Below are 27147 nucleotides of genomic sequence, written 5' to 3'. Positions count from 1 at the left end.
CCACTTCGTCCCAAGGGAGACATAGGACAACCACAGGGCATTTTTTTCCTGGGAATAGTTTTGTTTCTTTCCAGGTCTACCCACTTTTGCTCGGCTCAGTTGTTAGTCCCCTGCGCCAGGTGTTTTTTTGCATTCTCCTTTTTTAAACCTTTGTGTACATGGTTAACATGTTGATGGCTGATCACCTTAAATTGATGAAATTACACCACCAGAAGTCAGGATGCATTATCCTCTTTTCTGAGAACTCCGACGACGATATTAAACAGTTGTCGATCAGAACCGTATTAAAAACTTAAAAAAGATACCTCAAGTTCTGACCAAATAGTTAGGTACAAGGATTATAATTTAATACACCAGACGCGCGTTTCGTCTACATAAGACTCATCAGTGACGCTCAGATCAAAACAGTTATAAAGCCAAACAAGTACAAAGTTGAAGAGCATTTAGGACTCAAAATTAAGTTGTGCCAAATACGGTGAGGTTATCTATTCCTGGGATAAGAAAATCCTTTGACCATCAAGCCATCCACATTTCAACCATGTGCACAAAAAGTTTGACAACTGGAATGTGTTTACGTAGACTCTGTGGTTTAAATTCGCCTCTCTAAAAATATCATATTCTTCCTGGACTGTATCATGAAGACCAAATGATAATAAAATAAATGAAAAATTTCTTTTGAGAGACAAACGTATGTTGGGAAGCGGCGTAACCGTTTCTAGTGTAACTTAAGCTTTAAGAAGAATTGGAAACTGTTACTGTTGATGTCCAACACAAGTTATAATATTCGTTAGAAATATCTGAGATTTTAATGGCATAGATAGAACGATGTCAGTTTCTTTGTCGAATATCGAAAGACAGTGCACGTTCTATGTAACAGTCCGTCACCACCAGTTACTACTTTAAACTAAGAAAAAAACTGATCAGACAACAGACAAATAATTTGGCAGCCACATGACATATTCGTGAAAAAGCAATATTTATATCGACGACGGTCTACGGTATATAAGACAAATGGCAAATAAGACTTAACTTTTGCCAAAGATAATTGATGTATTTTTCATAGAAATTAAGATAATATTTTGATGAAAGCATCTTTTAACATCATGATTAGAATTGAATGATGAATAATGTTTTAGTCTTATATTATCTATTAATATGAATTAAAGTACAATAAAGGTTTTCTTATATCATGCTCTTGATTTTCTTACAAAAAAAAGTACACCGACAAAGAAAAACTAGAGATATGTTCCGTATATAGAGAAGTAGCAGCAATATATTAACATAAACTAAGCCAAAAAGCAAGCAAGAACAAGAGGGAAAGAATGACGGTATAAATCAATAGAATATATATTTGGAATGAAAACTGTCCTTTTGGAAACCTTACCTTTCTGCATCTGACTCTCTTGTTTTCTGCATTTTGCTCGCCTATTCTGAAACCAGACCTGACAAAAAATAAATTAAATCAATTTACATTACTTTCATCAACTATAATCTGTACTCCCAATAAAATTAATTAGATTTGTTTGTTTATTTCATCACCTTAACCTTCAAATTAGATTTTCATTTTCGGGATTAAATTAATTACTCTGCGTATACAACGTTAAAGAAGTGAGTTCTCATATGCTTAATAGTATAAAGGATTTTTGTATGGACACTGTTGGGGAAATATAATTGATTGTGTTTCAAGTGGCTGTCGAAATGATCGTAAATGAATTAACGGTTGACAAAAGAAACAAGACGAAGAAGAAATATCTTCTTTAATTTTGGATGATTTGCTTTTGTAACGTATAAATGAAAATGGTTACGAAATAAGTTTGTTATCAAAAGATACTTATATACCTTTTTTGAAGTTTCATTTTTGGAGTTAAAAGATCACTTTTGTTTTTAAATAAATTTCGTTTCTTAAAATATCCTCCGTTCATATTTAATTCAGATATATTTCATGTCAATGTCTAAAATTTTCAAATGGCTTTTAATGAAAATTACATTCTTTAAAGCATTGTCTTATTATCAGCGATTCACATTTTTTGTTACATTATTTAGCATATCACAAGTTATGCAATATTAAAAAAATCACTAGTAAATGTATATTAACCCTGTCGACGTCCCATCTGTGAGTAAAGAACATTTACAATATAGAAACTAATCTAATAATTGTTTTCCTAATTATTCCATTAATCTTCTGATTTTTTGTTGTCGTGTAATTGTCAAGTGATGTAGCTTGTAGAGGAAGCAAAATAAGACAAATAGCAAATAATTATCAATTTTTGCTACAGATTATTAATGTCTTTTCATCGAAATTAAGATAATTTTAGGATAGAGCACAATATGTTGAAACAACAAGAGAATTATCTGAAAAGAGATTATCCATAACAAGGGAATATGTCCAAATTAGAGACATTGATTCAATCAGTGAGCAAAGAATATCAATTGCTGATGACACTAATCCAAATCATAACATTCTCTATGGACAAGAAACGGTTGCTAGCTGTTTTATTACTTAAAAAAACCTGATAGAATATAGAATTCAAGTTATAGTTCTTTATTAACTTCTGTTTATTAAGAATGCAGTATATAGTACACATGACTTTTAAAAACAATATTAATAATTTCTATAGATAACAACAGTTGACATTAGAAACGCCATATGAACTATGGTAATATATATATAACAATATAAAATATAAACAAATTTTAGTCTGATTGATTGATTGAATAGTAAATTTAAATTCAACCACAATATGACGACGGTATAAATTAAACCCTTTAGTTTAACAGTAATAACCGATTGCCAACGAAAGGCAGCATGCACAACAAAATTCTTTGTCCCATGGACATTATTACTGTTCGACAATAATTAATGGACATACATGGAAATAATATGATAAAAAACTTAATAATACTCCTGACAAAATTCTATATTTACAGAACAAAACTATGTGAAAAAAAGGTAAATTTTACAGGACTTAAAAACTACCTCAAAGAATCTCTGGCACTAGAAAAGAATTTATTTAAAAAAAAAACCTTTTCATATGGCCAATATCTGCTGGGACCCCTGGCTTCCAATTTTAGAATACTAGGTTGATTATCAAAAAATTGGTACATCATGTACCGGAATTATTTTTATGTACATTTCTCTCCTTATCCACATCGCCACCTATGTTATGATTTGATACTGTTATATGTTGGTTTATATATATGCTTGATGTTTTAGTCTATGTTTATAACTACATGTATGTTCCTCTAAGTTATTGCCTGTACGCAAATATTTTAATAAATAAATCCTGCAAGCTACATTATGAATGCTGTAAGTAAAATATATTTATTATTTTAATTTTTTTTAATTTTTTAATTTTTTTTTTATTTTTGCTTTTTCCAAAATTCCAAATTTCTATGATTTTTATTTATTTATTTTTTATATTTTTTTTATATATTCAGATTTATTGATCATTCTGTATTGATAATGTTTTAGTTGGATATATTATAATTTACAATGATTTATAAATGTATATATTACAGTTAAAAAAAACTAACAAATACTAACCAAATTGACTATATGCTACTAACGGTTAACGAGGCCGGGATAAGGTACCGGTATTTGATGTATCCACTAACAAATGTCAAACTATCAATAAAGTATGATCAAATTTAAAAAAAAAAAAAAAAAATAATTAATGGAACATGTCAACCTTTGCAGGATCTCCTTTCTTTATAATTGACCTTTATGATGTTAATGTGTTATTTTATTCATGTCATTTTCTCTCTCTCTTTATATAAAGACTTTTGAGGTAAAATTGAACATCGGTACACTGCTATTATAGTTATCTCCCATTTGTCAATATCTTAAATCGGAAACCTGTCATGCAAATATATATATATACAACTCGTCTAAACATCAACCCAACAATGTTAGATCTGTAAATTTGCTTTCTCAGGAGAGCCCAGGTGGTCGTGTGGTCTAGCGGGACGGCTGCAGTGCAGGCGATTTGGTGTCATGATATCACAGTAGCATGGGTTCGAATCCCGGCGAGGGAAGAACCAAGAATTTGCGAAAGCAAATTTACAGATCTAACATTGTTGGGTTGATGTTTAGACGAGTTGTATATACATTATGTACACAGCCATGTATCACCATCATTGATGGCGATCCGATGGATACTTCTGTTGTAGAGTTGTCACTGACTCAGACGTACTTATGTATATATATATAAATCCGATGGACAAGGTATAATTTGCAGTTGTCACTACACACAGGCAGACATATACATATATTTATTTACAGTGATTGTATGCTTCTAAAAATAGATTAGCATCCTGCAATTATACTGAAGAGATGAGTAGATGATCATTTCTGTACACTAAAAATAAATACTTCGTGTATTGTATCAGAGATCCTTGTTTAATTCCTACAAGAAGGTAACACCTCCCGAAACGAAAGCTTATTTTTATAAGCTAGAGTTAGAGGAGGGGATAAGGTCTCTGCGCAATGCTAGGCGGTGTTGTCGTAGAAGTTAGAAAATAAAGTACAGGTTCCAACCCCGGCGCCGGGGAGGAAGTTACGAATCAAATCTACTCTAACATCGTTAGGTTGATTTTCTAGGCACTTTATATATATATATATATATATCATTTGTAACCTCAACAATTATTTGCTTTAACTTGTCCTTTAAGAACTATTTGTTCATAGTTGCACTTTCATAGTCTCTTAAATTAATTCAAAACTTGTCTAGACTATAGGGGATTTTAAGATTGACATAAAGATTACCCACTTGTCTGCTATTAAATATGAATACAAGAAGACTTGGAAAGTCAATGAGACTGCAAAATCATGAAACGTTAACGGATAAACATACGATATAAAACTTATGCCAAACTGTCCGTCGTCCCAGGTGATGAAAAAATTGCAATAATTTAACAGTAACTATCAAAGGCTAACAGCAACTACCCTTAAAAACTTGAATAAAATATTGACTATATCACTTATTACGTTGACAATTTAGAGCTGCTATAGCATGGAGTTCATGGAATAAAATTTAGTCTTCAAGTTATTCGACAATTCAAGACGACTGACGAAAAGTCAGAGTCCTATATCTATATATAAAACAAAAAAAATGGTCAAAAATCAGATAGAGAAAATAAGCTAAAAGACAACATATCATACAAACAATAATCTGTGAATTGGTAGATACAGTAGTAAAGTTTGAAAGATTGCTAGCTCAAATAAAAAGAAAATTCTTATAATAATCAAGGACTTTGAAATATACCAAGAAGCCATTCAAAGCACATAACAAATCCAATATAGATACCGGATTTAAATTATGTATGCAAGACCAACAAAATACTCATCAGTGACGCTCACATAAAAATGAAACAGTTTATCTATAGTTTTGACCATATCATTGATTATCTATGAATACTAGGCTGGTGAAACAACGTTGAAAATAAAGGCAAAAGTAGTATACCGCTGTTCGAAATTCATAAATCGATTGAAAAGAAAAAAAATCTGGGTTACAAACTAAAATTGAGTGTAACACATCAAATATAAGAGGAGAACCACGACACAACCGAAACCCAACTCCACCAATTGTTGCATTGACACAGCGGTTGTAATTAAACTCATCAGCCAAAGTAAAAATTACAACGCCATGGCTTATAAAGAAAGTTCAAGTCGTTCTTTTTCAAAGTGTTCATTGACAATGTTTCCTATTATGTTTGTTTTGTTGTCAATATAATAGAATTTTATGCAACTGTAATACAAGTGTTTACCACACCATTTTCTATATGAGGAAACGCCTGTACCAGGAATATGACAGGTGTTTCCTTATCTTTTGATGTGGTTGAGCTTTTGATTTTGCCATTTGTTAAAGGACTTCCCGTTTTGATTTTTTCTTGGACATTGGTGTGTTGTTGTTTGGCTGTTTGTGGAATTGCTTAATTTGTTTCAATCTTACACGACAAGTTTAATGGCTATACATTATCAGATTAAAGCGGAATCAACTTATTTTTTATTATCTTATTCAAAACACCTTTTTAAAGATATATCCGGTCATGTGACAATATATGGTACAGAATGATTTAGAATTTAACCTATAACATGCATAACTAATGATCATAAATATAATCTATTTAATTAAATGACTTGCTTACATTTTTTTTCAACGGCAATCCTAAAAATAGTTGATAATTGACTTTGGTCTCTGCATAATAAAAAAAAAAAAAAATAAAAAAAAATGAAATAATTATAATGTCGTCGCGTCGATAAAGCCGTAAAACGTAGTTTCTAGAACTAAGTACAAAATGCATTCTTTTTCCAGTTTAATTTGTTATGTGATCTGTGGACACCACATTCGATAAGTGCAAACTACTTTAAATCCTTTTTATGTTATATATTAGTCAGACACTAGCAGACGTTAAAAATTACAGACAATTTTAAAAATAAAACTTTGAGATGTAAATTAAGTGCTAACAACAGGATAACTTCTTCCTAATTCGTCCATTATTTTACAAGGGCATTTGCTTTTATCACGTTAGATACACAATTCGTGGTAATCAACCGAGAAATTTTACTTGACGGACAAGAAATAACCTTAACCGTGTTGACTGTATTAACAAGGGAATGCACACCATCAATTTTAGCCTATTATAGACTTCAATTGTCTAAGTCTCATCAATTCACTTCTTAATTAATTCGATTATCTTGCGCTTTGAATATGCCCTAAGAATACCCATTATATAAGCATTGAAGTCTCATAGTAATTTAAGAAACGTTTGAGACACTGTTAACCAATTATGGCAGATTCCGTTGAGGATAAAGATCGAGCATTCCTTTCTTAAGACTGCCAAGGAAATTATTGAGTATCAACCTGCGAACGGGGTCACATGCATTCTAATTCAAATCTTCACAGTGACTGACAAGCGGTTTTAGATCTTCCTTGATTTTCTGTCTTCCATCAATCCACAGGGTACCAGTAAAGAAGACCTTGTTCATCTTTACAGGGTATTGTAGTAATTGCTTTTTTTATTTGATTATATACATTTTTATTCCGATAAATGACATATTTTACGACAAGTTTTGAAAAAGACGTAAATTATTTGTGGATTTAAATTGAACAATATGATCATAACTGTCTATAATATCAAAAACAAATTTGTGGGGGAAACGTCAATTAGATAGCCATTGACAACAATAAAACATAGTGATTTAGGTGTCAAGAAACGAACTTCAATGTTAGATAATTTTTTTAGTTTTAAATCGTTGGAGTCAATAACGTTGTAAATGAATATTAGGTTCCGGGCTCGTATAACTACATTTTTTTTCAAATTGTAATGCAATTTTTAGGAATCGTACATCTTTTGTATATCTCATCAATATGTTGCATTGTGTTGAATTCTCTTGGTATCTCGGATAAGCTGGTATACTTTTAGGGCAAGCTAGATTGATATCTGTTCCATTTATAAAACATTTCCACAATTTTCAACGAAAGCTTTAATTATAAAAATGGTATTGCGTAAATTTCGGTTACACTATTTCGTCTTGTTTTGAATGGCAAAGCAAAGTCCACTGGTCGAGCACACAAGGGTAAGGGTTTATATCTAAAAAAAAAAAAGCCACGTGTTCACGTGAATGTCCTGGAACCTCACCGGCGATGATTGATTGCTATATCTAGAAATGTAAATAGAGTATTCCTTATTTGGAGAATCTGGTGTTGATGACAAATCTTCGATAGTTTCTGTTTTATACATTCACAAAATGTTTATACTATGGATATATCAGAGCATGCCGTATTGTACAGACATATGTTTGTTGTTGAATGCATTATTTGATTTCTATATGTGTTTTTTGAATAGTTGTGATTTTTTAAAAAGTATATTCAACATCTACTTTTTGTGACCCGGATCTGTTTCAGTTAAATCGATTTAAGACTATCGGTATACTACTATTGCCTTTATCTATCATTTGAAAAATATAACAACTGACTTGATATAATTGTCTAGACCTTTTTGCAACCAATAATCGAAGGATTTAAAGGAAATTATTATATATTACACTAGTACTTAATTTGAAATGTAATATAAATTAATTTTGGTACAAAAAAAGTAAAATCACAAAAATACTGAACTTAAGGAAAATCAATTTGGAAAGTCCATAATCACATGGCAATTTCAAATAACAAAACGCTTCAAAAACAAATGGACAAAAACTGTCATATTCCTGACTTGGTACAGGCATTTTCAAATGAAGAATATGGTGCATTAAACCTGGTTTTATAACAAACATTGCAGATTAATTGATAGAGAGCAGGTAATACAAATGTATGAACAGTATAAAAGAGAACCGAAAAATAGCAGAGGAACATACGAACTCACATCCTCCTCTACTTGTGGTATCCATTGTAGAGCTCATGTAAGTACAAACCCGGTGATAAATATAATAAATCTAGTTCGGAAGGTCATATTAGGGAAAATGAGAACAGGATAACGATGATTAGAATATATCCGTCGTCATCAGTGAAACAGATATTTCACAACGTTTAACCAACTCGTGATGGTGTCCGTAAAACTTTTAAAGGGATGATTACAACTTCACCATTTAGAACACTTCGTTGAACATCTTCCTTGGGAGCAGCAACCCTCTATCACGAAAGTCATTATGGCAAACACAAGTCTCGGAATATTATATCAACTTGGAGATATATACCCTATTTACCGGCGATTCATAGATGTTCCTGCCTATGAAAGGAAAGTTCACAATATGAAAGCTTAACTCTTCTCTTTTGTCATGAAGGTTTGTTCCCAACCGACCATCATTGTCCATTTCTAGATGTAAGTCAATACATGAGTCGGACTTAAATGCTTTTGGTGTATACTTTATTCCAAGTTCAATGAGATAGATGCGTTCAACATAGTCACCAAACTTTGAATTATTTAGTGAATGAACATCATCTATACAGAAGGAATCTCCTGTATAAAGTCAGACTCATTTGAATAAGGAACTGAATATGGTCCAGTTGGTTCCCATAGGAATGCAAATGGTTTGGGTGAGAAAAAAATCGCACCCTTAAAACATAACACATATATTTCCAATTACGAAATCAAGCATCTTGATAATGTCAGTTTCAGATATTTTTTTTCATTTGAATCAGAGTGATTTTTTAACCCTAATAATTAAGTAAATATCTTGAAAGGTTTTGGTCTGGAAGAGTCCATATTTTAATAAAAGGCCTTTTTTTCGGACAACTAATGACCATAAAATAAGTTTTCTTTGATTTTCTGAAATGAAAAGTACAAGATACTGACGTTTATCTATTGCTATACTGTTTTGTAGTATTTGAGGAGATTCATACATCGTATTACCCTCTTACATTATTCTTTCCAAGCTTGTCTTTTTCCTTGAAACAGTCATCGCTCAATGAAGCGATTCGTGTTATATGAAATAGGACGTTATTGGAAAAATTGATTAAATTCATCTATGAATACAATTCACTTAAATTTAACAGAAATTTAATTTTCTGCCTTTTGTACTAATCCATAATATCATTAGACAACAAATTTCATTTAGTTATAAACTTAAATTGAATTTTACCATTTGTATAAAGAATTCATTTCTCCTCGTCGGTATGGTATTAGAATACTAATTATAAGTTTCTTATACTTATGTCCACTACTGAACTAATCTAAATGCATGCTAATACGATTTTTTTACTTAATGGGTAAACGTCTACCAATTTAGAAAAAAACAGGCAAAGAATCTTCATATTAAGAGCTATTGGTGGTATCGTCATCAAATTTCCTGATCACTTAATGAACAAAGAGATTTTTAAATGTGTCCATGTCTCCAAGAAAATTCAAATAAAAATATAGTAACAAGGTCCATTAAAGTAATGACCGATAAAAACATTTGTCTAAATCTTCATTATTCTTTTTGTCTTCAAGTATTGTATTCATAGCATGAAACCTTTCAGAATATGTTAACTAATAATTTTGTAAAAAAATGAACATAGAAATATATACTTTCACACTTCATAAAAACATTTAATGTAAGTTATCTTATTTTTTTTCCATTTAGTCTGAGTGAAAATATTAGATTAACTGAACAACATTTAATACATTTAGTTTGAGAGTGAATTATAAAAAAAAAGTATCATTTTATCACATGATTGTTTTTATCCGTGTCCACCCATGATGCGACCCTAATAAAATATTGAATTTGAATCCATCCATGAATGATTTTTTTTTCTACAGCAAAGGTAGACTTTAGTTATCTCTTCAGATTTATTAACTGCTCCACCTTTGATGGATTTGTCTACTGTTTCAGTCCTTTTTATCATACAAATCTCTAACAGTTTCGGTTCTAAAGCATCATTGGCTTTCAAATATTCGGCTTTTGAGCGTTCACGAGGAAGGAAGAGCGTTTCGAATGCATGGTATTTTTGAAGTGTTTCATTTTTGCAGCACTGGATCGATATTTCTGCTGGTGGACTATATGTTCCCTAAGGTATCATCAGCCCAGTAGTCAATACTTCGGTACTGCGATGATTTATAACAAACCTTTTTTAAATATTACGTATATTAATTTTAAAATCACAAAGAAACTAAGGTTTCAACTACCTCAGGCAAAGTTTATCTTCGATATTTTCTGTTGAAGGTAAATCCAGAAAAGCGTCTCGAAAGCTTGAAATTGTTTCATTTTTTCATAATTTTTATATGAATTCTCAGTTTGTAATTCTTAGATATTAAAATACAACCTTTGACTCAACTCCTTCAAGAACGAGGTTGATATAAAAAGTGGTAATTCTTTGGTGTTACTTTGTAGTTATACCTATAGGCTATATTTTAAATTGAAACTCAGTAGGATCTACATAGTACTCCTAGTGCAAATATTACTATTACTAGTAGAAAATTGAATACTAATTTATACTAATCTAAATCCAGTATAATTACTAGTAGAAATTGTGATATCAATATCTGTACTTAGATGTTTCTGGAATGTTCAAGGTGAATCAAAAGACACGATATTTATGCATAACATAGATATTTTAATTTACCAGTACATCATAATAAAATAATTTAAAATAAAAATTGTCATTCAGCAAGAAAAGAAACTTAAGAGATGATTTAACTGATAGTTTGCTTACGCTATGCATATGGTGCTTTTGAAACGCTTTATCTGAACTTACCTTAATCAGGAACGGCCAAACCCAAAAATTTAGAGCCAAATGAAATGAGGTTTAAATAACTGTTTTTATGAGACATATGACCAAGAGAGACCTTAAATTTGTCAAATTAGTTTAAGATCTATTTTGAGGGATGGGAACCTTAGTTTCTTCATAATTTCTAATTCAATTAGTACTGTTTTTGTAATTTACCCAATTTTGTTTGTAATAAATTGATAACTACATGTGTCCTCGAGTATTTTGTTTTCTTGTTGATTAAATGTAATCAGCAATTAAAAAACAACACCAAATACAATACACAATGAAACTATCTATAAATTTTAGTAATATCCTAGATCCTACAAGAAATTGAGAACAAATAAGGATCCTTATTGTACAAATTTTGATTTCAAAGTTTGATATTTGAATTTTGATTTCTTTTCGATTTTAAATAGCTTAAATCGGTATAATACAGTATTATACTAAGTAGAAGTTTTAGTCATATCATAGATTTTGCTAGAAATTTAGAACAAATTATCATCCTCCTAAAACAAACCTGGATATCACAATCTTTTTTGTAGATATTTAAACCAAATTTCTACTAGTAGACATTTAAATTCCGACATGCATATAAATTCGATTGAGTTAAAGTTTTTGATTTAGGATTAATAACCTAAGGTGGTATGGGTGTCTTTCGCCATTTTGGATTGTGAAAAATAGAGAATCTTAGGTCCAGATGTTCAATCAAGTTCGCAAAATTTGATGCAGAAATGCAGTGAAGAAATGTGAATTTGCATTTATAAGATTATAAATTATTATTCATTTTTTTACAAGTGTAAATTATTAAACATGATTTTTAAAGTTTCTTCAATTGGCATTTTAAGGGGAGGTAACTCTGAAATAGTACATATTTTGAAGGATTAACATGGAATTTTGTTATTTTGAATTCTAGCCGGAAAAAATGCACGGTGATCCTATCTTTTCTTTTGATATTCTAAAAGCATTTTCAAAAAGCTATCTTCTCGTATTCTGTCTTACAATTCTGTCATTTAGTTTATCTTCTAATCACATAATGATGTTTTTTTCCTGTATAATCCATCCAAAATGTGTCAATTTGTCATAACCTGTAGCTTGTGGCCTATTATTTTACTATAGTTTTGAACATATATCAATAGATACTACGTGTTTGCAAAGTATGAACAAATTCTATCATTTTTAATTTTAGACTATCATACCAACTTAATTAAGTGCTTTAGTTTACAGATAAGATGGTTCCTGTGGAAGATTTTCACTTCAGGTCAAGATGAATAGAAACGGTAGTTAAAACAAATATACTACAACAAAGATAATGCTACAGCTGTATGTAGAACCATAAGGTAAAAACCACTGCTCGACGGTGGACTGTTAGTTAAATATATACTGACACTTGGTAAATACTACTTGTAGATTATGGACTCTCAGTACATACAAACACTGAGTCAATACCACTACTGGATGTTTTACTGAGGAACTCTTGATTAAATCGTTTACAGAGTTAATAATAATATCTAATATCTACATTGAACATGCGTGAACTCTCAAAGTCACTGAACTATTTAAAGTGGTGATACCATTTATTTGAATGTCCCTTTGGTACCTTTCGCCCCTCTCTCATAAATCATAAGTGAAAGAAAATTACTTCTATTTTATAATTATATAAAATACAATGTAAAATGGTTATTTGTACTAACTTGGACTCTTGCCTCTGATAGTCCTAGTCTCTGGCTTAGTTCTTCCCTCATAAAAGCATCAGGGTAATGGGTCTCATCAAATAATCTTTCCAGCTCGTTTAACTGCTCTAGGGTGAAGTTTGTTCTACTTCGTCTCTGCTTTAGTTTTGGTTGATCATCTTCGTACAATGGTACTCTATCACATTCTAAAAATTAACAGGGAAACGTTAGTATTTGATGTGACTAATGTACGAACGTTGTTTTTATTGAATTGTAAAAATTGTATAATCGTATCTAAAATTTGAAACATGAACTATTTTGAGCGTTTAAGACTCGATGTGAACATGAATCGGGCTGCAGTGAAATCGGACAAAAAGCAATAATGGTCAAAAAGCAAATCTCGGACAAAAAGCACGGTATCACACGTGTCTTACGTCAATTGAAGAAAAAAGAAAAATCACAAAAGTACTGAACTCCGAGGAAATTATAAAGGAAAGTCCCTTATCAAATAGCATTTTCAATTAATAAACTATTCTTTCTATTGTGACTTTACGGGAGGACATTTTGTTTGAAGTTATCTACTCGATAAACCGGGGTACATATAATCAATTCTAAATTAAAATTAGCATAAGATTGACACGCTGAGGATAAGTTTATGTTTCATAAAGATTTGTTCCCACAACTAAATAAAATATTTCAAAAGTTTAAAATATTAAATTAACAAGAACAGACACAAATAAGTTGTGCGCATCTCTTCGCAGTATTTGCGCTATGGGTGGAACTGTTTTGATTACAAACAGAAATTATACTATTATACCTATCAAAATTGTTTATGTTAGAGAACTGAAAGGGCCAAAGATTCTATTTTACTTTGAAAAAAATGAACATGAAATAAAACTAAAATGCAACGAGTCTTTTGTATACGAAACACGCGTCTACCGCAAATACAAAATTTCAATCCTAGGGCTGGTTTCACGAAGTTATCATAAGACCTGTCATAAGATATATGTAAGAACAGGTCTGATGATCCTCTTATGACTATCTTAGGAGATATATCATACCTCGCTTCGAAGCTGTCTTGAAAACAAAACTTTACGACAAAAGAGATGATTTCAGCTTTCCTATTGTGAACTTTCCATTTCTAAGTAGCAACATTCCAGCAGCACCTGCATGCTGGGTATATATCTCCCAATTGATACGATATTCCCGTGCTTGCATTTCCTATCATGATTTTCTTGATAGAGGGTTGCTGCTCACAAGGAAGCTATTAAACCAATAGTTCCAAATGGTGAAGTTGAAATCATCCCTTCGTAAATTTTACGGACGCCATCACGAGTTGGTTGATCGTTATGGAATAACCGTTTCACAAATGATATCGGATATGTTCCTTACGTCGTAAAAACAATCCCCTTTCCTTTCATGAATGTGACCTACCGAATTAGACTCTTTACCGGATTTGTTATCACATAAGCAACTCGACGGGTGCCACATGTGGAGCAGGATCTGCTTACCCTTCCGGAGCACCTGAGATCACCTCTATTTTTTGCTGGGGTTCGTGTTGTTTATTCTTTAGTTTTCTATGTTGTGTCATATGTACTATTGTTTGTCTGTTTGTCTTTTTCATTTTTAGCCATTGCGTTGTCAGTTTATTTTAGATTTATGAGTTTGACTGTCCCTTTGGTATCTTTCGCCCTCTTTTAAGATGATCTTGGCAAATATATTCTAACCCTCTCGCAAATTCTTTAAATTTTCAATTATTGACAGGGATTTATGAAAATGTAGTATGTCTTCCCCCTACATTTCTTAAGTATTGATTAATATAATTAGATAATTTGAAAAATGAACATACAGAAATAAGTGTTAATTATATAAATAATTTATAAATATGACACCAATAAACATATGATATATTTAAATACAAAATGTATAAAAAAGAATAGAGTTGAATTTGTCACTGTATCAGTCATAATAAGGTTAAAGGGTCATCATAACAAATCATAATAATCCGTTAACCTATAAAGATTTAGTTATGAGTAGGAAAAGGAGAAAAGACACTTAGATTATGATTATGTAATTTGCAAAATAAATATTAATAAATGAGTGTTATTTATATAAAAATACTTATGACTATCATAAGACCATCACCACACTACCCTTCTGTGGTCCTAGCTTTGTGACCAACTTTAAAAGATGTCCTTATTTATGACATCTTTTTGAGACCAACTTAGGACTAAGATATGTCGTAAGATCATTCAAATACAGCTTTGTGAAACTGGCCCCTGGTATCTATAGATCTAAAGTTAGTTAAAATATATTCTTATTTTTTGTGAGACAATCATATATGGTGGTTAATGCGGTTTTTTGGATTTCCTCAATTGAATAAAAAAATTATATAGAATATACTCGGTGATGGCAAAGAAAAAACATTGCTTACCGTATTGTATTGACTTTTAGTACGAAAATGGGAAAATTGGTGGACATTACAGTGATTATTTCATCAATTACTAAAATGTATCTGTCATTATATCAATGCTGACTTCCTCATCTTTATCCTTCTTTTTAACATCTGCCTCATTTCCAGGTTTTCTACATTGCAATTAGCAATTGACAAAACGGAGCAATAATTTGAATATATTTCAATTGATAACAATTATTCAGAAATAGATAAAACCAAAATTGATCTTTCCCTTACTTTCAAAGATTTGGAAGTAAAATAAAGAACTAGTTTGATTATAATTACAACGAAGAAAATCTTTCACATTGTATTTCCGAAGTTAATTGTAGATTTAAATGCGATTGGAGGAAAATCAGCGCTGATTACTCTAATCTTATCTTATTAAGACAAATTAGAGAGCAATGCTATCTATTTCGATAATTGACCACCGAAGAGAAAACGTCATGTGTCATTACTGTCATAAGATTCACTCGCCAGACAAAATCAGAGAGTGACAAATTATACGTTTCTTCATTAAACATTTCAAGTGAATTGCAATTCTCTCTGTGAAAAAGATGTTGAAATTAATTTAATCTGCTTCTTCTAAACACAGTCTATTATTATGGAATATACCTGTATCAAAGTCGTATAATTTGTGATCATTTCAGACAATTGCCACAAATTCGAAACTCCAGAAATTCTTGCATGTTAAACGATGTAAAAACCAGTGGTATTATGAAGTACATTTATGTTAGCGCACTGGGAATGGTACAGTTAGGTGAAAGACGTGTTATTAGGCTGCTGTAAATTGAATGTGTAAGAATATATAATTTTTAGCTTTAATAAGTAGAGAAGTTAATATTTTCACATTTAAAAAAATGAAGACTGTAGAAATTAAAACTATCATATTGATAATGATATTTTGGTGAAATCCCGAGACACATTATATTTATCCTGGTCCATCGATAAACTTCAACTAACGTCGCAAACAGCAACTGATTAGTCAAAGCACATTCTTGTGTTGTGTGTTTGTAGCTAGGGAGAGAGAAATAGCATTAGTTAAAAATCAACTGATTCTTAATTTCTTCAAAATAAATAATGTTTCAGTTTGAAAGTTAAAACATAGTTAGCATCTGAAAATTGGTAAAACTAACAACATTGATTTTTAAACCAAATTGCTCGTTCCACTTTGATTTTGGAAAGAGACTCTTTGATTTATTATTAAAGTTGGAAAATTATCCCAATTAAAATCTATGCCCTACAGAATATGAACGGTTCCCAAATCAATTTATTTCACTGTACAATATACATATATATATATTCATAGAAGATGATTAAACATTATTTTTACAAGCCTCCCTCAACAATTAAGAGAAACCCATGAGTATATTTTTTCGTTTAAAATGTATTAATTTATTGGGAGAGTGCTACGCTAATAGTATGAACAACTCCCCAGCATCATTTGTAATTAGTGCTCATGGTAAATTTTTGGATAAATTGCTCAATTTGCAAGGGTCGGTTGAAAACAAAACTTTACGACAAAAGAGATGATTTCAGCTTTCCAATTGTGAACTTTCCATTTCGAAGTAGCAACATTCCAGCAGCACCTACATACGGGGTATACATCTCCCAATTGATACGATATTCCCGTGCTTGCATTTCCTATCATGATTTTCTTGATAGAGGGTTGCTGCTCACAAGGAAGCTATTAAACCAAGAGTTCCAAATGGTGAAGTTGAAATCAACCCTTCGGACGCCATTACGAGTTGGTTGACCGTTATGGAATAACCGTTTCACAAATGATATCGGATATGTTCCTTATGTCGTAACTACAATCCCCTTCCCGTTCATGAATGTGACTTACCGAATTAAACTATTTACCGGAATTGTTATCACATAAGCAACACGATGGGTGCCACATGTGGAGCAGGATCTGCTTACCCTTCCGGAGCACCTGAGATTACCCCTAGTTTTTTGGGTGGGGTTCGTGTTGTCTATTCTTTAGTTTTCGCTTTTGTGTCATGTGTGCTGTTGTTTGTTTGTCTTTTTCATTTTTAGCCATGGCGTTGTTTTGCAATTAAGTGGTAGACGAAATACGTTTCCATGTTGTGTCCCATACCTTCACTTTACATTTCATGATCAACATCTTGATGTAATATTTTAGTGATACTGGAATGTTGAATAACAATTTTTAATAAAGTATTCTCTTATTTTCAGCAAAAGTAGGGTATGAAGCAAAAGTAGAGATCCTTAACATACATACACTCAACTTTTAAAAGAAAAGAAAAATGAAAGTATGGGTTTTATATTTTATCACCACGAGGGAACAAATAAGAAAATGTTATAAATTTCCGAAAAATATACTAATATTATATGTATATAAATTTTGGTCTTTGAATTTTTTTCCGACGAGACAAATATATCTTAAACTTGAAAAGAGAACTGTTGTTTTGCCATCAGGAGAATGCATTTTTTTCAGTTTTTGTATTTTTATATATTTCACTGATGAGTCTTATGTAGACAAAACGCGCGTCTGGCGTACTAAATTATAATCCTGGTACTTTTGATAACTATATAATATTTGTTGTTCAATATATATATATATAAACCAAGGACTACAACCAGGAACTGACATTCTAGCACAGACTTCATTTAAATTGATTGAACGATTATAGAAAAACCGTTTAGGGACTATTATAATACCATAAAAAAGAACATAACCGGTATCATGTGAAACTCTGGTTTTAGAATGAATGTGTTTATTTCCGATGCAAAGACCAGGTATTGGTGAATCAATATTAATTCAAAAAATGCAATCTTTAATGACCTGAAAACAGTACGTAATTATATCTATTATGAATAAGTCTGTTTCAAAGGTTTGGATAGCTTTTTAAGTGAATTGCGACATTGTAATGGTTTGTATATAATATAAACATTACAGATTGAATTTGAAATATCTGAAAGATGTATCTGCAAGTTGATTTTTAATTTTTAAATCGATGTCTTTTTACCGATTAAATCTAATAAATGTTTTGACAAGTCTGTGACATCGAAAACGATGAGTTTTCAGTAATACAGAGATTTATTTCGTTAAAATCAATTACGGTGTTACACTAAAGAGCGAGCCTATCAGTAGTTTATGACCCGTTATCTGGTTTCCAAGCAAAGCATTCACTGCATTAGTTCTAGGTCTACGACAAAATGATTTTTCTAGGGAGGAGGGTTTTGAAAAATTCATATCTTGGTCTGGTAAGGGTAAGAGCTTAAATAAAAGATTTTACCAATTATGAAACTGAATAGTTCGCACAAGCATGAATTAATTGTGAAAGTGAAAATATATCATCGCGGAAAAACATTTAGCATACAACAGATGAAAATGATCAGTCGATTCGGAAAATTCTTGTGTTTCCCCCTCCACCCTTCCCTACTCACAGGTTATCAAATGGTCGTCCATACAACTATTACCATAAACAAATATAAATCGTATACACAATGTATAATATGTATGTCGAACTATGTAAAATCTTGCACTATAGAATAATATAGTGAATATTATATAATAACCAATTCGACTTTAAAAGTTTTATCATTTCAATATTTTTAAAACTATGTCTGAAAAAAATAGAAACAGGAAATTATATTTTAAAAATTTGAATATTCGGATAAAACGATCGTTATGATTACGAAATGCGACATAAATAAATTATAAATATAAAGACTTGGTGATTGGATTTTTTTTTATAAAAGCTAAACAATCAATGCAATTCAACACATGAAACCTTATATATCCAAGCAAATATTTCATTTTATAATCAAACTATATTTATCAGTGGCACCAAAAGGGCAAAACAAAAAAATCGTCGACTAAAGCTATAATTAAAAAAAATACACCAAAGGTAGCATGCATATGATGTGATACCGATGACGCGCGATTAATTTACACAAGACTCATTTATTCGAACCAGTTGGAAGGTTTGATTTATAACGAAGTTGAAGAGCAAGACAAAATACCAAACAAAATTGTACCATATCTGACTAATTCGTCTGTTTCTCATGGGTCTTAAACCAAAGGAGTAGGTTCAGTAAGACCCCTTTTTGGCCCCAAAATATAGCAGTTTTACAAACTTTTAGCTATTTATTGAAAAGGAGAATAGTTCTGCTACATAAATATGGGCTGTTTTTGACAAAACACTGCACATATATCGGGTAGTAGCATCATAAAGTCATGCTAAATTGCTGAAATCTTCACAATTTTAACATTTGAGTTAAATTTTAGACGGTTTCCATCATAAATGGAAGTGGCCACATTCGTGTTCATTCTTAATATTTAAATGTAAGTTGTATTTGATGATAATACATAACATATATAAAGGTTGAGAGTGAACACGGATGCGTCCACTTTCATTTTTGACAAAAACCATCTGAAAAGTTACATATTATGGCATATTTGATAGATTTTTCATATTAAGCTTGAATAAGAGCGTCTAAAATGACAAAATCAGTTCAAATCTATCACAAAAACTAATTGAATCGACTGAAGTAGACACTTAAGTGTTTAAAAAGTGTCCATAATCTATCATAAAATGAACCTGAAATTTGGGGCCAAAATCGGCCCTTACTGGACCTACTCCTTTATACAAAGACATTTATACCAGACCAGCAATTGAAACATTAAACTGCAACAGGAATATACTGTAGCAAAAAGATATCCATCAAATTGATCAAAACAACTAACAACGCCGGTAAATAGAATATACATATTGTATTAAATGAATGCGATTGACATGTTCCTGTCTTGTAGGGGTTTCAAAGATCAATGTAACATCTTTTCTTTTTTATATATCTTCCATCTTCTCAAAATGATTTAGATATCATTCAAAAGAACTTTAAGCCTAAATGCTATATATATTAACACTAGGCTACCGAAAGCTGAATAGCCTAACTGCTATATATATTAACACTAGGCTACCGAAAGCTGAATTATAACTTCAGTCTACGTGGACGAATGGTCTTGAGCGCTAGACACAGTGCAGGCAGTATTGTCTCGATATCCCAAAAGCATGAGTTTAAATCCAGGCGAGGGACGAACGAGCATTGCAGATTTAACCTTGTTGTACTGATATTTAGAGTAATTATAAATGCTTATGGACGGTATTTTGTTTTCAAATTTAAATAATAAAATTAACGGTACCAATTTTCTTGCACCAGATGCGTATTTCGACAATACATGTCTCTTCAGTGATGCTCGTGGCCAAAATATTTGAAATCCAAAGCTTATAAAGATGAAGAGCTATAATCCAATAGGTCCAAAAAGTAAAACCAAATCCGTGAAAGGAATCAGAGCTTTGCATGAGGGAGATACATTCCTTAACTTATAATAATTTCTATCATTTTGTAACAGCAAATTTTAATAAGTGTACTCATGAAACTAATGAAATCGAAAGTTAGCGTTTCTTTTCATCTAGGTCAACAACAACTATAAGATATCTTTATCGAACTTCTGGTATTAAGCCTATACTACACTACCACACACGTATTTTAAAATATGAACTAAAAATCGTATTGGATAAACTCATGTTGGTTTCTTTTTTGAAAATATTTTCTCGTGACGTTTCGTTGTTAATTTTGTATTTTCTTTAACTGGACTTACACAGATGATCAAAACAAGTTGCTTTATGTACCGACATTCATTTTTTCGTGGTTGGCTTTTATTCTTAACGGAATTGTTTCAATTGATTTTTAAATGTTTGAATAACCAATTTGAAGGAACATATATATTGTTGGTATATATAAGTTAAAAAAAAGATAGAGAGTGATTAAACAAAAATTTTGTTAATGTATGTTGTTGACACAACAGTTGGTTTCTGAATAATTTGAAAAAAACATCCCCCAATGAAATTATTTTTGGGATTAATCATTACACAAATAATGTCAATGGCAACAAATACTTTGAACATAAATAAATCTAAACATTAAATTTAAGAATCGTAATATTTTTAAATTAAACTTTTAAAAAATTCTGTTTTAAAAATTAATGAAGCAGAATGTAGATGAATATTTTTATAATAGTAGTAAGTCATTTTTGTAATTACTTCATTCAAATTATGGGCCAACAACAGATTTTTGCTTAAACCTATAGGAACTTAGATAATCTGCTTAATATATTTCGAACATTTTACAAAATTTTGATTTTTTTTTGAAATACTAAGGCTTTTTCTATCTCAGGCATAGATTACCTTATCTGTATTTGGTAACACTTTTAGGAATTTTGGATCTCAATGCTCTTCAACTTCGTACTTTATTTGGCAATTTTAACTTTTTGGGATTCGAGCGTTACTGATGAGTCGTTTGTAGACGAAACACGCGTCTGGCGTATATATAAAATTTAGTTCTGGTATCTTTGATGAGTTTATTTAAAACAATTCTACGTATTTCTAAGCATAGAATATCAATCTTATTCAACGCTGTTTTAAACAAATTTAGAACAACTTTGTACATGTTTCATGATTTTGAAATAATCTGCATCTAATGACATTTTATTTATAATGAATTAACTAAATGTCTAAATATTTATAATTTGGTCAATTTAAGAGGTATACGTCATAATATTAAATAGAGACTAAAAGTGAACACATGAAAATGTACTGTGATTTTTCGAAAAGATTGAAATAGGACGAAAACATATTTTGTACAAAAAAATAAAAAATAAAATAAAAACATGATGTATATAGAAGCAAAGTTGAGGCTGAGTATGTCATCTCGAAAATGCAAAAGAAGCTCAATTTATTTTTTTTTCTAGTATGATTTTTCACGTTGAAAAAAATTGGAACTTATGTGTACAGGAAACAGAAACCATCCGCTGTTGTATTTCTTTTTCATAAATATACGTACTTATTTTATATGCTTATACCTTTATACTATTACAACAATGTTTTTAAAAAGTACCAATACCAATATAGAATAATTGTTTTGCAGTTTAGAAATATCTCAATTTAAGATTAAAAAAAAAACCTGATACATACCATTATCGGATAATTCATTGGTCTCTATATATTCTGTTTTCGTCACATCTTCCGGTGTTGTTATAATGTCTGGTTCTTCTTTCGATTTTAAACTTAAATCTGTTGGTTCATCAGGGATCGGCAATTCTTCCTTCATCTCTGTTTGTAGTTCTTTTTCAGAACTCCCCTTTGAGTCCGAATTGAATGATTTTGTCACAAATGCAGCTAATCCTTCCATTTTTACTTTTTTACATATCCATTTATTTATTTTTTTGTTAAAAAAGATCAACTATTTTTTTAAAATTTATATTCAATATACTGTTTGTCTAATACCGCCTAAGATCTAACTGCTGTCTGAAATTCGGATGTTTTTTCCCCCGAAATATTGAATTGGAAACTTTTACAAAAATATTTTTATCAAATGATTGTCATTTCTATCTAATGCTATGCTTTTCTATTTTATTGCATCTTGAATACGATCATTGAATAAAATGGTTAATCGCGACGACACTTCTTAATTGAGCGATGATATTGAAGATTTATTGGCTAATGAATGCTCAGATTACTCGATATTACTAGGCTTTCCTGGAAATCAAAGACAATTGGACGATATAGCAATGAAATTACAAGACATGGGCGGAACTTTATGACACATTAATGTGTAGCTGTATGTCGGTTTCATCAATACAAATTAATTCCTAAAAAGTAAAACAGAGAGTGGATTTTATGATTATTATTACAATTTAGAATTTATTTACTGAGTTTGTTATAGTCAGTAATAACATGTAATGTAAATGATTGAATATATGTTTAAATGTGGTGATTTGCTATCACAAACAAATAAATAAACTATTTTTTCACGTCTATATTGGTTTGTTATGGAAGAGTTGTTTGTAATATACAATAAAATATACCGTACAAAATGCTTTAGCGTATACATTATCTAGACTACGATAAATGACATTTACTATTTACTTAGATAGTATGATTAAATCAAAGAGGTATGATCAATTTCACATGAATTAATTTCTCAGCAAAATCATTTCAAAAAAGTTTGACAATCTGATATGAAAATTACAGTTTAACATCATATATTTTAGTAACAAGACTGTGTCACTTTTCTGAACTTGTATTGAAATTAACAAATGTTTAAATGTTGCTTAAAACTGCAATTTTGATTTGTTTTGGTCAAATTATGAGTGTGATAAGAATAAATTTTAACGAATTTAAAGCAATGTATTTTCTTTCAGTTACAAGTTAATGCATTTTGGCTATGCAAATTTTTATGCAAAATGTAAAAGATAAAATACAATATTTATCAAAAATATCTTCAGTTCAATATCGTATAGCGCGGAATAAAATTTGACTTAATGGAATTCATTTTCATGTGTTGGAATATCTTTTATGTACATTCTTTCAACTATTCAAATTCCGATGGATCTTTTCTCGGGTTTTTCTCCCGATGATTGAACCAAATTTGGGGGAATTGATTATATTGCCTATTTCATAGTCCTATATTTTGGATGGATGAACAAATAGGTGGATAGTTGGAACGATAGATGGTCAAATATATCTATCCAACTAACTATCTATACATTCCCATCCATCCGTCTGTCCGTCCATCCATCCTTCAATATTACATATTGATATATAAGGAAAAATGATATACAAAATCAAAACAAAGATTAAATACATACAATTTGCAGAATATTAAAATGTTTTAATCTGGGGTCTGGTTTTTGAAAGTATCCCAAGACGTGCCCAATGATCATCCATGGATGAGTCTCAGACTGTAAATCAAAGATGTCCTAATCAGACTAGTCTTAGAACTATTATAAGTTATATTTACACTCTATGTGAAAACATGTTTTCTTCGTCTAGATAAGACATTTGAATTAATTTGATTTTAAAACTATGATTACAGAATAGCACTTATTTATATAATGATAATAACGAAACTAAATAACAAAGAAAATGGGTGAAAAAATAAACATTATAGATTATGATTGGAATACAATGCTATTAAATGAAGTTGTTCTAGTGTATAAGATATTCATAATATAATAGTTATACGATACACTTACATGCAACAAAGTGTGTCTAAAAGCATTTTGGTTTTGAGAATTTAAATTCTTCCTTGTGCTCTTCTCGCGACAATCAATAATAACAACACATTATTACGATTATTTAAAATTTGTCTTACATGGAGATAATTAGATTAATTTTTAATAATATGTACGCCTAACACAATACATCTATTCGACAATAAATATTTTATAAGTTGCCGCTGGCAGGACTTATTTTCATTGTAATATCTAGTATAATCATGGAAAGGCTGAGTTTAGAAAAACAAATGTTTAAATCAAACTTGAGGTAATGTTTTCTTATTATTGTATTACCATCTGAATACGTGCATTTTGATGTCCTAAATTCACGAGAGTTTTCTGATTTATTATAACCGGAACTATGAATCAATTGCTGATTGGAGTTTTGGCTCTGAAATGACGATTTTTTCAAGATCTGCAGTGTCCCATAATCTAATTATGTTTTTCCTGAGAACTCCTCTAACTATATTTGTGAGCTTTTCTAGAATTCTTTAAATATTTTTGATGAAAATTATGTTTATAACTTGTCCAAATCATGACGTCTTAATTTTCTTCTAATTATTCGAACTAGTGTATAACCATAAATAGTTGCATAAATTAGTTATGCAGGTTTGTATGTATAAAAATCAAATTCTAAGCGTTTATAATATCATTATTTAAAATTTAAATGTTTACAACCTGCCTTTCATGACACAAAATTTCATGACTATCCATATATGAAATATTGTATCAATATATCAATATACACAATACATATGACCTTGGATAACCTCCCTTTAGCAAGACAAAATTTCATGCTATCTATCTATGAAATATTGTCTGTATATAGACAAAGTTTCGTATGGAAAAACGTAGAATCACAAAAATACTGAACTCCGAGAAAAATTCAAAACGGAAAGTCCCTAATCAAATGGCAAATTCAAAAGCTCAAACACATCAAACGAATGGATAACAACTGTCATATTCCTGACTTGGTACAGGCATTTTCTTATGTAGAAAATAGTATATTAAACCTGGTTTTAAAGCTAGCTGAACTTCTCGCTTGGTCCTTCCGTTGAATCAATTTCATAAATATTGTCTTGGGGACACTATTTGATAGGACAATATATGTATGTGTGCAAGAATAATATTCAATTTGGTTTTAATTTATCGATAACAAAATGAATATGTTTACCGATAAAACATTATTGAAAGATATAAGTACAGTGTTAGATTAGTTACTTTTAAGAATAAGTTCATCTAAAAAATCGAAAAGTTTTTCCGATCGTATCTAACTTTAAGGGCCCGGTAAACGACGTCACTGTAAAATAAGGATGTGATATCTCGTTTGTAAAAAGTTGCAGCCAAACGTCCAATTCAAATCTTTGTATCTTACTACATCCTCAATTTTACGGAGATGTTGTTTACCGAGCCCGGACATTTACAAACAATCCGGGTAAACTTATCGATTCTTTGAATAAACTTATTCAAAAAGGTTACCTATTCAAATAAAGGCAACAGTAGTATACCGCTGTTCAAACTCATAAATCCATGGACAATAAACAAAATCGGGGTAACAAACTAAAACTGAGGGAAACGCATAAATATAAGAGGAGATCAACGACACAACACTACAATGTAACTAACACACACAGAAACGGACCAAGCAAAATTGTAATTAGGTCTATGAATAATGTTTTTATTAGCATCAATATTGATTTTGTTATCAGTAAATTAAAATTAACTATATATGATTTTATATACACATTCATGGCTCTACAATCTTTCGATACCTGCATCTTAGCATTGCACAATGTCACGTTTTTTTTTTCTCTGACGTCTTTACACTAAATCCATTGGCTGTTGGGTGTGTAGTGATTAATAACTTAATCTTAGATGCATGATATTTTTTTATTAGTTGGTATTGGTTTTGAACTAAATGTCAGTGCGAATACTTTCAAATCTATAGTTCAATATTGTAGTAGGGAAGTACCCGTTCACGTCCATGTATATTTTTCTAGACGTATTTCTATATTTATACCCATGAGTTAAGCCTTTTTCAATTGATTTTTATGGTATGTTCTTACTGTTACAACACTGTCCCATAATAGGGTTGGCGCCTTCAAAAGTGTTTAACTTCGCATATTCTGTTGTGCATGTTCGAAGACAGAAGCCTGTAATTCAGTAGTTTTCAGTTGTTTCTCTGTAACATTTATGTTTTTCGATCATTATTTTGTACATAAATTAGGCCGTTAGTTTTCGTGGTGAATTGTTTTACATTTATCATTTTTTGGGCTTTTTATAGCTGACTATGCGGTATGGGTTTTGCTTATTGTTGAAAGCCATACAGTGACCTATTTGCAATCACACCACATCTTCTGTTTATATTTGTCTCGTTCTTTTAAATTCTGCAAAAGATGGGCGAAAGATACCAGAGGGACATTCAAACTCATAATTCGAAAATAAACTGACAACGCCATGGCTAAAAAAGAAAAAGACAAACAAACAATAGTACACAAACCACAACATAGAAAAATTAAGACTTACCAACACGAACCCCACCAACAATTGGGGGTGATCGCAGGTGCTCCGTAGGGGAAACAGATACTGCTCCACATGTTGCACCCTTCTTGTTACTCATGCTATTACAAACCCGGTAATAAGTCTATTTCGGTAGGTCACATTCGTGAAAAGGAAACGGGATGGTAGTTACGACAAAAGGAACATATCCGATATCATGTGTGAAACGGATATTCCATAACGGTC

The 27147-nt window shown here is 30.8% G+C and overlaps 1 protein-coding gene across 1 annotated transcript in view; it reads right to left on the bottom strand.

Annotated features, from left to right (window-relative positions):
- LOC143066240 (short stature homeobox protein 2-like) overlaps positions 1 to 22535 on the bottom strand; it is a 29508-nt gene extending 6973 nt beyond the window's left edge. Inside the window, exons 1-3 of the mRNA XM_076239232.1 lie at positions 22319 to 22535; positions 12884 to 13068; positions 1385 to 1442 (exon numbers count right to left, since the gene is read on the bottom strand). Of these exons, the coding sequence (XP_076095347.1) occupies positions 1385 to 1442; positions 12884 to 13068; positions 22319 to 22535 (460 nt within the window). The remainder of the gene's footprint in view (positions 1 to 1384; positions 1443 to 12883; positions 13069 to 22318) is intronic.
- Between the last annotated feature and the right edge of the window lie 4612 nt (positions 22536 to 27147).

Source organism: Mytilus galloprovincialis, chromosome 3 (genome assembly GCF_965363235.1).
Source record: "Mytilus galloprovincialis chromosome 3, xbMytGall1.hap1.1, whole genome shotgun sequence".
In the NCBI taxonomy this organism is placed as follows: Eukaryota; Metazoa; Mollusca; class Bivalvia; order Mytilida; family Mytilidae; genus Mytilus; species Mytilus galloprovincialis.
Note: the sequence above shows the minus strand (reverse complement) of the source record. Positions and strands in the feature narration are given on the sequence as shown.